The sequence below is a fragment of the Talpa occidentalis genome, unplaced genomic scaffold (genome assembly GCF_014898055.3).
Source record: "Talpa occidentalis isolate TD23 unplaced genomic scaffold, MPIMG_talOcc4v2.1 talOcc4.10, whole genome shotgun sequence".
NCBI classification, from domain to species: Eukaryota; Metazoa; Chordata; class Mammalia; order Eulipotyphla; family Talpidae; genus Talpa; species Talpa occidentalis.
In genome coordinates this window covers 16,241,343-16,257,973 of record NW_023600993.1, presented here as the reverse complement: position 1 = coordinate 16,257,973, position 16,631 = coordinate 16,241,343, and the positions used below count along the sequence as shown (strand labels likewise).

At 36.0% G+C, this 16,631-nt stretch overlaps 1 protein-coding gene across 7 annotated transcripts in view; it reads left to right on the top strand.

Annotated features, from left to right (window-relative positions):
- The window catches only part of ZNF385D (zinc finger protein 385D), an 860,299-nt gene that overhangs the window by 726,375 nt on the left and 117,293 nt on the right, over positions 1-16,631 (top strand). For all 7 annotated transcript variants that reach the window (XM_054691913.1, XM_054691926.1, XM_054691922.1 and 4 more), the window contains one exon: positions 13,960-14,070. In XM_054691913.1, the coding sequence (XP_054547888.1) occupies positions 13,960-14,070 (111 nt within the window). The remainder of the gene's footprint in view (positions 1-13,959; positions 14,071-16,631) is intronic.

The window sequence follows — 16,631 nt, the reverse complement described above, 5'->3', positions numbered from 1 at the left end:
TTTTCTGGGGCTCAGAACTATTTGTTTTGCATTGTTATACCTATCCCAGCAGTTATATCACATACACTTCCTCAGACAAAACTCACAGAGATTCAGTAAGCATCTCCTGTGTACCTCTTAGAGGAGCATCCTTCCTGCTCATCACCTTGGAGTCACTGGCATCCTTCTTGAAAGTGTGAATATTTGGTACATGTTTGCATGTCAACATATAAAACTTAATCAAACTCAACAACCCTCTTAATTTGTCTTTAATTCATTGTTTTCATGTCATTATCATGTTAACGCATCTATCAACAATCAAGAGGGCATTTTTTAATGATACTCAATTTCAAGAATGATCTTAAGCACCAGAAATATAACATAATGGAATTCATATTTCTCCTATTTATTTGTGTACTTAAAGGAGAATGTTGTCAGAAAATCACAATACCATGATGACTGCTGAACATGTCTTACTGTTTCACATGTTTGATATATATTTTCTCATTTGGTCCTCCCGGTCCTCTTGCCCAACATCAAAAAATAAATAGGATACCACTCCCAAATATAAATCCACATCTATCCAGGGCAAGATTTGTATTCCAGGATCACTTCTTTTCCTTTAGAATCAATCTCATCTATCTGACTTCCAATGCTTAGCTCTCCCCAATCACCACCTTTTCTTTAAACTCTATTTTGTCTTTATTTAATTCCTTTGTGGATTTATATGATAAAGCAAAAATAGTTGCAGAAACTCTTGCCAAGCTATGTCATGCAGTTCATGGTCTTTTTCCTGTTTAGTATTTTGGAATTATTTGAAATTCAGCTTAGCAGTCTGACACTTGATCTGTGATGTGTTTTTCTTAAGAGTTTGCTATCCCAGAGGTACTCAGGCAGCCAGATTATTTTGCCAGGTAATTAGCAGAGTCTTTAGTACTAGTACATTTTCTTCATTGTGATTGCCTTTTTTATGTTTGTTTTTCTTTAGCCAAGAATTTTTTTACAAAATGCAAATTGTTATCTGGGAAGATCTGGAAAACTGGTTTATACAGTTCACTTAAAATACAAAGTAAATTCAGCAACAGAGATGATTTCACTCATATGTAGATTATTAAGAAACAAAAGAACAGTCTAAACTAAATCAAAGCAAACCCTAGCAATATTACTGTAGAATTGAGGCTACTAGAGGCAGAGGGTGGGGAGCAAAGGGAGGGAAGGTTCTGGTGGACTGTGGTGGAGATTTTTGGGTGCTTTGATGGTGGATATGGTGTGATGACATACAACTGCATAGGCATGAATGAACCTATACCCCCAAATCATATTATTTATGTACAAATATTGTTGTAAGCTAACATAACCTTAATAAAAAGAAGATATTATTTTTAAAAAAATGAATGTAGTTTTTAGCTATATATTATTTTCATAATGAAAGGAACTACATATTCCAAGAAGCAGAGGAAGCAGGTCTCACTGAGTTCCCAGAAAATTTCAGAGGAATTATCTTGATCATAAATCATGTTTTTGATATTAAAATATTGTTTGGGGGTTATTATTTAAGAGGAATAGTTTTTCTGTTCAAATATGAATGATATTCCTTTCCCAGCATACTGTAATTTATTGATATCAAATATCAGTTATTTTGGAGTATTGAACTTATTTAGAAGCCAATGTTGCTTTTCTTCAGATTTGTTACTTAAAACCCATTTAGAAATGTCTTTGTTTTATTTCAAAATGGGATGAAGATCATAGAAATATAATTCTTTTTCTCCCAAGATTTCCTTGAAATAAATCTAGAGAAATACAGCAAGGAGACAGAGCTGCATAGCAGAGGTGTTTTGGTTTGCCAACAGATGAAGGTTTCAACATTTCTGGAAGCCAGATGGTTTACAAAAGTGTACATAAAAAGAGAGTATAGAAAAGTAGGAAGTCAAAACCTTGAAGAAGGTCTAGAATCAGCATCTGTGTGTACAATGGTGAGTAAATACAGCAGAGCATAGGAGATGGATGGGACTGAAACCAGGGATTGAAGCAGAGGAAAATATATTTTAAATTAATTAAAATTGTTGTAGAAAATGAAAGGCAAGTAATAAATAATATAAAAATATACTTTATATAGCAAATGAAAACCAGACAAAATTTTGAGTCATCAATGGATAAGAAAATTGAAGCTACTTTGCTTGAAGCTAAATAATTCCCTTTAGCATGAGCCAAGGTTTGTAAATATTGGAACTACAGAAAAGAAAATCTTATCCCATCACATGACCCAGTCACAAGCAAAAATATAATATCAAAATAGTGATGTTATTTATTAATTTTTAAAATTTAGAGCCATCCTTTATATTTCAAATTTTAGGCCCATCCTCCAATTTCTAAAAGAACAGACTGTATTTACAGGAGAAATTATTTCTGTTGGAAAATTTTGAACATTTAAAAGTCAACGTGCAGTTGAGAAAATTGGGAAATTAGAAATTGATGGAGGAAAGATGTAAGAATGAGTAACTTCAAGCAGGGAACTTAAGATCCTGACTCAAGTTAATGGAATCAAACAACAAAGTAGAAAAGATTATATATATATTTATAAAATAATAGCAGAATATTCAAATTCATGGAGCTTTGAAAGGTTAAAGGCATGTGGAAAGGAAATAAGTGTGATATATACATACATGTTAAAATCTCATCTTTTTAGTACCTGGAATTATAAGTATGAACATGTTATTTAGAGTCATGCAGTCAACTGGAAGAAAGAAAGAAAAGCTCTAGTAGTAGTAATAATAACAACATTTCAAGCATTTATCTCTGGATTGGGAAAGTTAGAGTGGGAGAGCTTTGCTTCTCATCCAAAATTCCTTTGTACTATTTGATGTTACCACTTGTGCATTATTTGATAAAAGATATACAAAAATAGAAAAGAAATTGTAGTCCAATATATTCTGAGAGTCTCTAAGGAAGAAGACTTGATGTGCATGGGGAATATACATGCACTAGATAGTGTTCCAACTAACAAAACAATGTCTTAAATAAGTGGTTCCCAATGTGTATGCTCATGGGAATCCATCTGTGACTTGTAAACCCTTGAGGATTTACAGCTCATTTATTTTGATAAACTTTTTATAAAAAGACTTATTTATGCATACAAAAACTGGGGTCTAGGCCAGAGGTGCGGGCATGAGAGGATTCACCAGAGACAGAGTGGGTTGGAGAACGGGAGGATCTACTGAAATACACTGCTGAGGAGAAGTGGGCGGGACAGGAGAAGTCTTCTGTGCCATGTGGTCACCATCCTGGCTGGGGATTGAACTCATCCTGCAGTGGCTGGCCATAGCTTGATAGAGCTGAGATTTTAACCCCTGTGCCACCTTTGCTGTAGATTTAGATGTACTTGATCTTTAGGCTTTCTTGGAATACCAGATAACTTTGGTTTCATAGTTCCTTGAACTCCACAATTGAAAACATCTTGCTGACCCATCACCCTTCATTATATCTGGTTCAGACTTCCAACTATAGTGCATTGTTACATTATTTCTTTTATCTTAAGTCTTTAGAAAGGGTCAGTAAATGAAAAACAGGCAGACGAGAAAAAGATACAGAGAAAAATATGTTTTAAGCACACATTGGGGATTAAAAATAACCCAAGTATAATAACAGCAAGTCAATTTTTAGAAATACTTTATAGCAGTCCTTGTTTATTTCAGATTGTTCTGGTTTAGTTTTCTTCATCTTTTCTCGTAATATGTTTATATTTCTGCCTGTGGTCTGTCAATTCCCAACATCTCCTGATTCATATCCAATTTAAGATTGAGTTGAGAAGTTTGTTGAACTATGCAACTGAAAGTCAGTGTGATTATGTAGGAAGAACGCTGGATTTTAATAAATCTGGATTTCAATCTTGGAACTGCCTGGTTATATATAGGTTATCATGAAAATCATTTATAGTAGCTATTCCTTAGTTTCCTTTTCTGTTAAACCAGAATAACAACTCAGCCTTTATAGGATTATTTGGCTAAAAAGTATTTACTGGTGTAATGGAAGATTTTGGTTTTCTGGAAACAGCCATTGAAGACATTTTAATCATAGGAAGTTGATTCTATTACTTTGGGTTTTGACCAGCGTGACTTAGTCATCCCCCATGGTACTTATTAAACATTGAATGCATTTGCCCTGTGCTGGGATTCTGGGGTTCTGTAACTTTCAAAGGCTCCCCTGGTGATTTCCTGTTTATAGCCAGAACTGAGAATGATTGGCTTAAATACGTGGCAAATGTCTTAGGAGATAGATTATTATTTTTACTTTCTAAACATGCAGTTTTTTGAATATTTATACCTAAGCCCACATACATAACAGCCTCAGATGGCAAAGTAGTTCTGCAAATCTGAATAACATGACTTCAAGCAAGTGTAATATCTTGATCTGCCCTTTTCTCCTTAAATTGACTGACATTTGACTTAAGTGTCAGTTTTTGCTTATCTAATTTTTTTCTTCAACACACATACTTCGTTGAGTATTTTCTGTGGCCAGGCATTTTTTTTTTTTTTTGACTAGTGAATAAAATTCATTCCAAAATAAATAAATGTACTGCTTTTTTTTTTGCAATTTGGGAAGGAGAGAAACATATGCATAATACTTGAGGACTGAATAGTATGTGACAGGATGTTGGAATGTGTAGTGGATTGTGAGGACTTGAAGGAGAGGATATTTTAGCCTTTCCTACTGAGAGACAAGAAGGCTTCTTATGAAATATAGCATTTGGAAGGGTAGGAGGAAAGTATATATGTAATCTACAAGTGATAAAGATGGAAGAAAGCAAGTACAAAAGATAAAGAGACAAAACTACACTGGATTATGCAAGATATTGCCAACAGGTCTATATTACTGGAGCAAAATATCAAGAGCAAGGGCTTGAAACTAAAGATGTGGGCCCTGGCTAACTCATTGAAGTCAGTGTTTAGCAGAATAGAATGTCCCCATTGCTTGAATTCTATATCACTGGCTAAGTGAAATGGGTATATAATAGACCACCTATAAAAGGTAGGAGAGAAAAGTGTATATGGTAGTCAAGTAATACTTCAGTGCAGGGAATAGAACGTTTCAAGGCAATATCAAGTCTAGCCCAAATACAAAACAAAAGAAATTGAGTCGTGCCAAATTCAAGCAGTGATTTTATGTACAGTTTGGCGGGTGGATACTGGTATATAAAACTATGTCTGCATGTTTGTATATGCACACATGCACACATATATTCACAGACATAAATGTTCATTTGCATTTTTGAACAAAACAAAAACCAACAAGTACATATTTATATTCTTCATTTCATATACAGTGTTATCATGGAATTTCCATGCTAGTATAGTTCTTACAGAATACCCCTAGAGGTGGTTAAGAAGAGCCATGTCATACATCAGTAGGTCAGAGGGAGCTTAACTTTGCCAATTCACTGATTTTGAATTTCTAGCTCATGTATAAAATGAAGTTCCTCATGTTCCTCTTTTTTTTTCCTTTCAGACATCGTCCTCTCTCATGAAGTATAGTCTTTCTCCTTTATAAAGTGAGAAGTCTCAATAAAATTTAAGTATATATTGAGTGTTCATTGGGTTCATGGGAAAGGATTAAGAACCACAGGGGACATGAAAATGGGTGAAATATAGGCCCTGCCCACTGAGCACTCCACGAATAGGTGATTGCTAAAGTTGTACCCAGAATTGAGCTTCCACAACTGTGAAACAATTCCACATTTTCACTTAATAATCTTGGAGCATCGGTATCTGTCGGCATTCCAGGACAGTGCCACAATACCATGGTTACATGAAATTTGCTTGAGCACGTAAATGATTCTAAGAGAAATAATGTCTTTGGATCCCCTCAAGCTTATCCATCTTTACTTTGAACTTTCTTTGTTTCACTTTATTGGCCCACTCATGGACCATTAGGGAAAATAGCCATGGCAGACAGCTACTGATAATGGAACATCTCTTACATTTGCACATGTCCAGAGTATTTGGAGAGCATCCAAAATGCCTTTTGTTCTTTTAAGATCAAGTGCTGATTTTCTGAACAAAATCAGCTTCTACTTTACTAATCAGAGGACCAGTATTACTGTTGGCCTTTGTCTCAAGAGATGTCCGGGAGAGATATAGCCTGTTGTTGGCACATAACCATTGCCCTATTGCTTAGATGACAATAGATTTTATGCAAATTCTGCTTTATGGCTTGAAGTTTTAGATTGTATCCTGAGTGTATATATCCTATATCCCAAATTGTATCAGGAAATCTCTTCCCACATGCTTTGCTACTACTAAACTCTTTATTCCTGTGGCTAACGTTTCCTATTAAATCTAGATTGCCCCTCTGCTATTGTTAGTAACATTCCAAGACTGATAATATTTTTTAATAATGGTCTCAGTATTATTCAATGTATTTAGCAAAGCCACATACATGGATAGTCCCTAATAAGTGGGAACCACTCTGATATATTGCTGGGTATAGAGAACAATGGGACCTAAACCTGCCTTGACTTTATTCTCTATTGTGAGAGACAAGTCAAGAGATATTTCAGATGGTGTCGTGGAGTATTGTGTAGAATGAGGGGGAGGAATAAGTCCATTTGACTATATTCTATCTCTTCTCTCTATCACACATTAATTGCATTAAAAGTCCTTTATTTGGATGGTCTTTCTAACTACAGTATGTTTTGTCTTTATGCAGTGGATGACAGAACTCATTTAAAGCAGACAGATTTGGTGGTCCTGGGCTACCCCTCGCCCTTTCCACTAACTAAATCACAGCTCTAGAAGTGTCTAGTAGTGAAGCTCTAGTTGAGCTCACTTATATCCTTATGAGTTAATATGTTCATATGTAAAAGAGAAGCAAAAAAAAAAAAAGGACCTACCACTATACATTGGAGGGTGTGACGAGGCAGGAGTCGGGCTTGTAGACATCTAAAATGCTGAAAATATTCTATATTTTTCTGGAATGATTTAGTATGCACATGTTTTAAAAATCAACAATTGATAAAATGTTTGTATTGTTTTATTTATTTTTTTTAATTTTATAGAGGCATGTTTATTTATTTGTTTGTTTGTTTGTTTGTTTTGTTTACACATGCACTGGGTACAGCCAGAAGCACGGGAGGGTGAGAGAATTCACCAGAGCCAGAGTGGGGAGCAGAGCAGGCAGAAGGACCGAAGTACACTGCTGAGGGGAGCAGCGGGCGGCAGGAGAGGTCTGCGCGCCATGTGGGACCCTCCTCTGGTGGCCGGGGAGCAGCCGGGGATCGAACCAGTGCCGTAGAGGCCGCGGGCAGGTTCGCAACCCAGCGCTCAACCGCTGCGCCACCGGGGAGGCCCTGTATTGTTTTATATGTAAGGTATATGTCCAATAAAAAAGTTAAAGAGGAGTGTGCGGTAATAATAACAGTGTGTAATAAAGAGATGATATGAAAAAAACAAAGAATATAGTTTCCAAATCAAGCACCTAAAGTCACCCATTCCCTTGTGGGTAAATGTTCAGCCAAACAGGGTTGCCCAAACTGTTATAGGGCAACCCCGATATTGAGCGGATTGCCTGGCTGTGGGTCCTCACCCGCGCGCTTAAAAAGGACTTATTAATACTCCACTACAGGCACACACAAAAGGTTAATAAAAGGTTTATTTACAAGGGAAAAGGAAATAAGGAAAATGTACAACTCAGGGAGAAAATAGGGAAATAAAGTCTTTAACGCGTCCTACCCGATCCGCCGACCTGGAAACCCAAAGACACTCTCAGAGCTGGCCGGATGCTGTGAGCTGGTGGAGAGCCAAAATGGGGGACCCCCCAAAGCCCACGTGTCTGCCTTATATCAACCTGGCTGCTTAACCCCACCCTCAGGTCCCAGCCACCTTCCCTTTGGTGGTGATGGGATTTGGAGTTTCCAGTGTCTTTGGCTTTGGCCTGGGGTGGGGGTGGAGTCCACAAAACCTGTATGGAATTAGCTTTAGGACATCCTTTTCCCCCTAACAAAACCAGGACCACTGAGGCTGGAAAGCCTGCCATCAGTCTAAGGCACCTCCTGGCGGGGACCCATTGAAAAGGGATAGAAAGGGCCAGGCAAGTCTGGAAGGAAAAGAACAAAATCAAAATCAAGATAAATGCTGCCATTGTTAACCTCCACTCGTGTCTCTCACCCATGCCTGTTTCAAGTTATCTTCTTCCACGTTCCTCAAGTCTTTGGTACAGGTCCAAGGCCAAGAAGCAAGCATAGCTTCTTCACGTGTCTCTCTGCTCCATGTGCCTCCTTCAAGTCTCCTTCATGCTCTCCATCTTTCTTCATTCTTCTAGTCTCCTCTCCCCTCTTCCCTGAGCATCTCCACCCTCCCTTGGGGAGGTAGGAGGCAGGGAACCTAGAAACTCCCCTTTCCCTGTAGACCACCCTGTTATAGACTCACTGCTCTTGCCTGTGGCACCTAGGAGAGCAGGGACAGAGGCTGTGGGTCAAGCAGCTTCTGCCACTTACTCTTTGTGTGATATTAGGTGAAGGACAGTGAGGTCTCCTCAGTAACTATTGGGATAAAACTGCTATAAACATAAAACACATGCTAAGTGGCCCTAAGTATAACCTTTAGAGTTATTGTTACATAGAAATACCAGCTGGAAAAGACAACCTTTATATTTCTGAACTTCTAAACTTCCTGGCATTTAATGTTTTATTCTTTGATTTAAAACTGCAAGTCACAATAATAATAGGAACTGAAAGAGAGGAGACCTCTGAAAGCAGGAAATGTAAACTCATGGTTGAGGCCTATCCTTTCTGACTCAGACAACCTAGGGGAGGGAATGATGCTGGCCAGCCCTCCCTGAGGCTGTCCCTTGTACTCTCATTTACACATCAATTTAGCAGAATACCCAGAGGGGTAGTGAGGGAAAAGGCCTGAGGTAGAAATGCAAAGATTCTTAAAACTGAAATGAAGAAAAACATATTCATTTGGCTTTAAAGGAGGCCATAGGCTGAGCTTGAAAATTAATTTTAGTGTGGAGTTTAGGTAAGCAGACCAATAGATAAAGCATCATTCTACAGTTTCGTTTGTTTGAGGTGGTTAGATAATGTATTTAGAAAATTCCAACTTTCAAAATATACCAATTTAGAAATTAGATAAATATGTCTTTAAAAACCATGTAGAGTTACCATTTCTTTTAGTTTTTAAGTCAGTGTTGCGTGAGTTAAGTGAGATGTATTGCAGCTCTTATAGCTTTGATTTTTACATATTACATTTTTAACTTAATATCTTCACTTGTATACTGAAAGCTCTACATTTTACTCATTTTTTAAAGTAATTTTCTTTTCCCAGATCTGTGTTTTCTAAACTGTCTGCTTTGAACAAGGATGCTAAATTTAATAGCAAATCAAGAATATAACAGTTTTATAATATTATTTTAAAAATCATTTATTTAAAGAGATGTTATAATTATGAGGCATCTCAGAGAATTTAAAATTTTATTGTGCACTATAAACAGACTGTAGTATCTAAATTATATATATAACTTATTTGATCAACCAACCCCCCCCCCCCCACACCACACACACACACACTCTTTTTGCTTATCTACATACATTGGCATTTCTTGGGACTGAATCTGAAAAAAAAAAAAAAAAAAAAAAAGCAAATCCTAAAATACAATACACACAATGTGGTGTGATTATTTTGACAGATCAGACCTTTTGGTTCATAAGGATAAAATCAACATGTATGATTACTTTTGAACAAAATGTTTGATTATAATGGTCAGTAATGATATGCTTTAAGAAAATGACCTAAGTGTCTGTGTCCCCTGAGTTGAAAGATGTAGAAAGATGAAATGGTGGGGAGAAATATTTGGATGAGGCCAAAGGTGCTGGGGCAGGGAGTTTCAGTTAATCCATCAGAGAAAGTGGAGAACAGAAAAGGCATTTATTGAAATACCCTGCAAAGGAGCAGGGCCAGACTAGAGATGTTTCCATGGAAGAAGAGCTTGAAGCTCTTGTTTATCTTTTTTTGGGGGGGTCCTTCTTCCTTGGGGTGCCAGTTTGGGCCAGTTATTTTCTGGGATGTCTGGTCTTGGGCATTGACCTTTGACACAGAATGTGTCCTGGTCCTCCTGCATTCATGGTCGAAGTGATCAGTTCTATGCACTGGTTCCCTAACAACCTTATCTATTCCTTTTATCTATCCCAGCCTCCCCAACTTGTCTGCTAGGCAGAGTGGGGGCTTAGTTTTTACCCTTATTAAATGATACCCTGATACTTTTAGTTACATACCATGTAGAATCATTTAATTAACTATGGCAACACAACTGGTGAGTGTATTTAGCTTTTTCCCTTTCATAATTCTAAATGGTTTTGCATGTATTTCTAGATGTATATATTAGATAAAGAGGTAAACATGATTTATATTCATTAATAAAGGCATTAAACTTTTATCATTCTGTTGTGCTAGATCCCTAAAATGATAAAAGGTAATTACTTTAGATAGTGTAACTATAGTTGTGAAATCCATCTTCAAAATATAATTCGGTTAAGTGTGGCTTTTTTTTTTTAAGTGTACTGGGAAATAAAATTGTCTCTGAAGAAGAATACACTGCTTTACATTTTGAAATTTGATTTTAGAGTTACAATGATCGAAACATCATTCAGTTCAAACAAAAGATTTAAATCTAGGGATTATACTACATTTGCATGAAGTGCCTACTTCCTAATACTTTCTACTCAAATTTGTATTGAATGTGGTCACTGCTTCCCCAGTGTTATGAAAGACCAAACTAATAGGCTGTTTAATAATATTATATTAAAAATCAGATCATATTTGCCGAAAGCATCTTTAATATAAATATATAGTTCTTTGTTAATTCAAGGTATTATTATAAGAGGGATGAAATATTCCTAAATGACTTACAGGCACAATCCCTCTGATAGAAATAGGTCCCCTTTATACACAGAACAGATGTAATATGTACAAGCTGAGACATCTACCGCTAAATCAGTGACCTCTTTCTGCTTTTAATTTTTCTTTAACTGCTGGCTGAAAGGGTAATTCCCCCAGTGTTCTCTGAGATTGTTGTTATACAAGCATTGTGCTGGCATTTTAAAGTAGTTTTAGAATGATCTTGGGAAACAGAATGAAGGTTATTGAAGCAGGCCCAGTTCATGTTATTTGTTTACAATATGGTGAGAGAGAAGAATCCTATTCATAATACTATCCAGTAGTAGGTCCAAGCCAGTATATGTCCAAGTCCAAACATTTTTAATGTTTGTATTAAGAGGCTGAAAAAAATTTAGGAATGACCTTCAATTGTATATTAATACTTGAGAAGATTATAGAATTTACTAAAAGAATCCAAATGTTCATCAACTGACAAAAGAATAGGCACATGGTGATATAGCCATACAAATAATTATTACTCAAAAATAAATGGAATAAGCTACTTGTATATACAATAATATGGATTAACCTCAATAGAATTATACTGAGTGAAAGAGGCCAGGCATAAAAGATCATACATTGTGATTAACTTTGTAAGAACTTTGAGAAATGGCAAAAATATATTAGTGTAAGTAGACCAGTGGTTTCAGAGACTGGGAGTAGGAGGCAAGGATTGAATTGACTACAGAGGGGCGAGAGGAAACTTTTCCAGGAAATGGAAATATTCTATATGATAATTTTTGTGATTATATGGATTTGTCAAATCTCATCAAATTGTACACATAACATTAGTGATCCTATTCATATAATTATACTTAAATAAAACTGGTTAAAACTAAAGTATGGCAGAATTTGTTAATACCTGGAAATGATCAGAAAAATCATGGAATAAATGAGTTTCATACAGAATCTGGATTAACATCAGATAATATAGTGCAGTAGAATTAACAATGATGATACCTGAGTTCTTCTTAATCAATATAGCTGTTTAATTAATATTACAAACACCAATTAGCTTAATGCTTAGCACAAATATGACTCTTAATAGTGAGCACTTTTATTTGTGTTGTCTTTATTGTTATTATACTGTATGTTATGACTGTATAGACCACTTAATAGGACTTGTGAATACAGACAGAAACATTCTCCTGCTAGCCAAGAGACTATGTGTTAACTGGTTTTCAAAATTTGAAATACAAATAGGGAAGTGGAATCTTTCAATGACCTATTTAGGGTAATTAAGGCATTATGATATAGCACAGAGGCTTAATATTAGAGCATCATTTCACAGACACATTTGTAGCTTTTCTGTGTGCATTGAATCATTTCTGTGCTATCATAGCCCATTGTGAGAATTCTCATAAATACTTTCTTTCTGATGAGAGTTAAGAGTTCCAAAGTTTGGAGGTATTCAGTAGAACTCATGGCTATACATGTAACACTGAAATCATTTTGAAATGTCTTCTGGTCACATGAGAAATGGTTATTGTACCAACAAAGATTATAGGCATGTGGGACTAGTGTTAACTTTGATCTTCACCTGTGCTACAATAGAAAAAAATGTAATAGTCGATATTTATTGGCTTATTCATGTGTCCCACATTGACTACACTAAGTATATTTCTTGAATTAACATATTCATTTTATTTTTTCATCTACATAATTGTTTATGCACTATTGAGGTAATGTTGCTTTACGGCACTATATGTGATGCAGAAATACAGGATCACACCTCTTCAGGTGTATGTCAGCACACACACCTACCACCAAGGTGCCCATCGTCCTCCACTGTAGTCCTCCCTTTGCTTTCCACTCTCCCCCTCCTGCTCCTCCGGTCGCCTCAGTTCTACATGTTTACCATGTTGAAATTTCATCACAACTTTAAGCGATAGTTTATATGCATAATAAGAAGCAAGTTAAAATTTGCATCTGACTCTAAATTGTAAGAATCACTGATGTGAACCATCAGACAAAGCTTGATGAGGAAACATTAGTTTTATCAGAGCGGCTCTCTGACATTGTGTTTTTGGTGTTACTCCTCCTGTCTCAAAATAGGATGGTGAGAGATAACTGACATCTGGCCCAAATTCTCTGAAACTCAAATTTTAAGTCCATAGGTAGCAGTACCTATTAGGTGGCCAATATATGATTGTTGAATAAATTGGTAGCTCTATATGTTTGAATTCTTAGAAATCAGGGTCATCTTTTTTGAACTTTTATGGCTCTGTCACTAGATTACATAGCTGTATACTTTTGGAAGAACAACTTCACACGGTCCTCACTTACCCGCCACCAAAGTTCCAGTGCCACAACCCTGTCACCTCCCTCCCAGATGTCCTCGTCCTCCCCCATCTCTCTGGTAACCAGTATATTCTTCAGAGAGGCTAAGAAATACTCTTCTTGTTTTGCTGATTCTTCGGTTACTTATACCCCAAAAATGAGTGAGACCATCTGGTAACTGTCTTTTATTTTCTCATTTATTTCACTCAGCATCATCACCTCAAGATCCATCCATTTTGTTCCAAAAGGCACTATTTCATCTTTTTTTAATAGTTGAGTAGTGATTTGTATACTTTATTTTTAAGGTCAAATGACACCAAAGATAGTATGAGGTTAATGTCAGATAGTGGTGCAGCATTTATTTTCATAGCTGCTTCACTGACCAAGCCTATTTTGAAGTCCATTTTGAGGCAATTGTATAGACATACTTCTGTGTGAGATGGCTGGCATTAGCAATAACTTGAGTTTTGATAAACCTTTAATTATATTTTAGGATTATCAATCCGAGACAATTGTTGAGCCTAAATGAGAAAAGCGGTTAGTATGCAGACTCTAATGGGTACATTTATCATTTCCTTATCATACTGAGCTTCAGGCGTATTGTAGTCTATTTTCCAAGAAAGTAGAAATGCAGTTTCTTAGAATAAAAATGTTCTTTATATGTGAGCAGTAGATTGAAGCTGTACAGATTGGTTCTTTAATGAAATAGGCAACATTCCAATGGAACTGACAAGCTTTATTTCTATTTGTTGTATTTTTTTTCTCATTACAGATGGACCCAATTCAGAAAGCTGTAATAAATCATACATTCGGGGTGCCTCTTCCTCATCGAAGAAAGCAAATCATATCATGCAACATTTGCCAGTTGAGATTTAATTCCGATGTAAGTTTATCATTTAGTATTCACTAAAAAAATGTATTATGCCGTTCTAATCTTGCAGAAGGGATTTTTTAAACATTTTTCTCCCATAGCTGAGTATGTCAAAATTCAAAGATAACATCTTAACTCCTTATACACTTTTCATTTTGGAACTTATTACACTGTGTTTGTTTGTTTACTGTAGAAAAATCACACATATACCATCATATAGCTGCCGTTTAATGGTGATTTTTCAGTCTCTTGGGAATGTTAAATTCAGATAATGTAGTTTGGGCAATAGTCAAATTCAGAACCAATGAAGCTTAACACCTCTGAAGTAAGATATTTCCTAAATCATATTTCAAGGCCAAGATTTTGGTTTTGTAAATTCTCTTTAACTGCAGTGATGACCCCTAATTCCAGAACAACCCTTGTGTCCTTAATTATATTTGTGTTAGAACTCTCTAGTTACTCTCCTAGAAGTATTAGCATTTTAACAGGGAGTCCTAAAGACCTCCAAGCATTTGACCCCCTAATGAATACAATTTAAGTGGAGAACACAACAGAAGGGAGACATCTGTGGACCTGAATAGTGCTTTGTAAGCTATTCACAGAGTAATTCACATCTTTCATCATTTTCTAAGGATCAGGATGAACTGTAGATTCATCACAGTAAAACTGATTTTGGCTTGTGGCCCATATAAACAATACTGCCCCACCCCAAACACAACTGTTTTGGTGTGGAGTTGGTCCTGAGAGAGAAAAAAAAAGAGGGAATATTGGTTTGGAAGAATCAGAAATTAGATACATTGCTGATACTCCAGACAAGCAGAGGGCTGATTTGATCAAAACGGCCCCTCAAAGGTACCATTCTCTGGCCCTAAGTTTGGAGATCTGGATTCTGGGGCTATTAAACCTTCTAGTATTTAATCTCCTCAGAGAAGCAGGTCTCTTAAGTGTCCTGATGATGAGGATAGGATATGAGATAATCAGACACAGAAAATAGATGGGGAATAAATAAAGTGGCTTTTTTTCTTCTGTGACAACATTTGATTCTGTATAAGGATTGTTATCATCTTAGAACTCATACCTACTTATACAATCATCAGATGATTCTATCACATTCTCTCATGGGATTTAAAAAGGAGAAGGGTAGATTGCTGGCATAGCAACCAAATGGCATTGGCTACCGTTAAAAAAAAGTCACTAAACATAGCATTTTCCTACTTAAAGAGATTTTGTTTTGTTTTGTTTTAATACTGAGTAACTTTTACTTGAATTTCAAGAAATATTGCAGTTTAATTTATTAACAAAAAATATTTTCAAGTGATGAATATTATATAATAATCTCTTAGAGCTTTTGTAAAAAAAAAAAAAGGAGTCGTTGTCCCACTATGTAAATAAGAGTTTTGTACTCCATAGTTGCTATTTGGATCATTTCAAAACACTCAGGAACAATTATGCATTATCATAATTGTTCTTTTGAGTGGTTCTTGGTTCCTTTTCCTCTTAAATCTTATTATGTTTTGCTTTGGAACCCATCAGGTAATGATGCAAAAGTCTCCCAGGAGCCATCTTGCCAATTCATACATCAGATGGAGACTGTTTCAAAGACCCCCCTCTGCCAACAGTTTTACTGTTAATATTTTCATTTGTTTTAAGAAAACATCCTGTAAACTGTAAGTCAAAAAGAGACTTCAAACTCATTGAACCCAATCTCCTAGAAATGCAAAAAAATCTTACCTGCCTGTCCCAGGCTAGGTCTCTGGTTGATTATTCGAAAAGTTGAATCTTTTTAAACATTCTCTGGCTACTTCAAGGCCGTTGTTTCTTTTGTGTGTGAGTCCTATTTGAAGACTTTAATCATATTGTCCTTACACTTTAGGAAACACTTATTTACATACATAATTATTAACAATGACATAAAGAACATGATATAACATATTGTAAAGATCATTTACATACCTCCTTTCTGAAAGGTAATCTTATTTATTTTCTTGGTGAAAGAGTAGCAATTTATTTTGCTAATGAAGTTTCAAGGTGATAGAAGAATCAATACATCAATACATAGCATTAATGGTGGTTGCTTCTTGTCACAACTTTGCTTGCAAGTTTGTCTGACATGTGGTGAAAAGAAAATGCCAATTTATTTTGGCCATTTAGACTAATCAGTCTGGGTCATGATTAAACAATGGTAGACTTGACCATGCACTAGATGACTTCTGTATTTATCTATTGCTGCTGTAAAATATGACCAAAAAATGGCTTAAAACAACAGAAACACTGTCATTCTGGAGGTGAGAAGTGTAAAATGGGTGTCACTAGAATGAAATCAAGGTGTGGGTTATATTCCTTCTGGAGGCTTCTAAGGAGAATTTGGTCCCTTGCTTTTCTTTCTAGCTTGTAAAGGTGCCTAGTTCCTTGGTTCCTAATCCCCTTCCAGCTTCAAAGCCAGCAATAACTGTTGAGTCCTTCTATTGAATCATTCTGAGTCTCACTCAGCCTTCCTCTTCCACATTTAAGGACCCTTGTGATCATGATGCAGTGACTTTGATAATCCAGGTTAACATCTATGTTTTAAACTC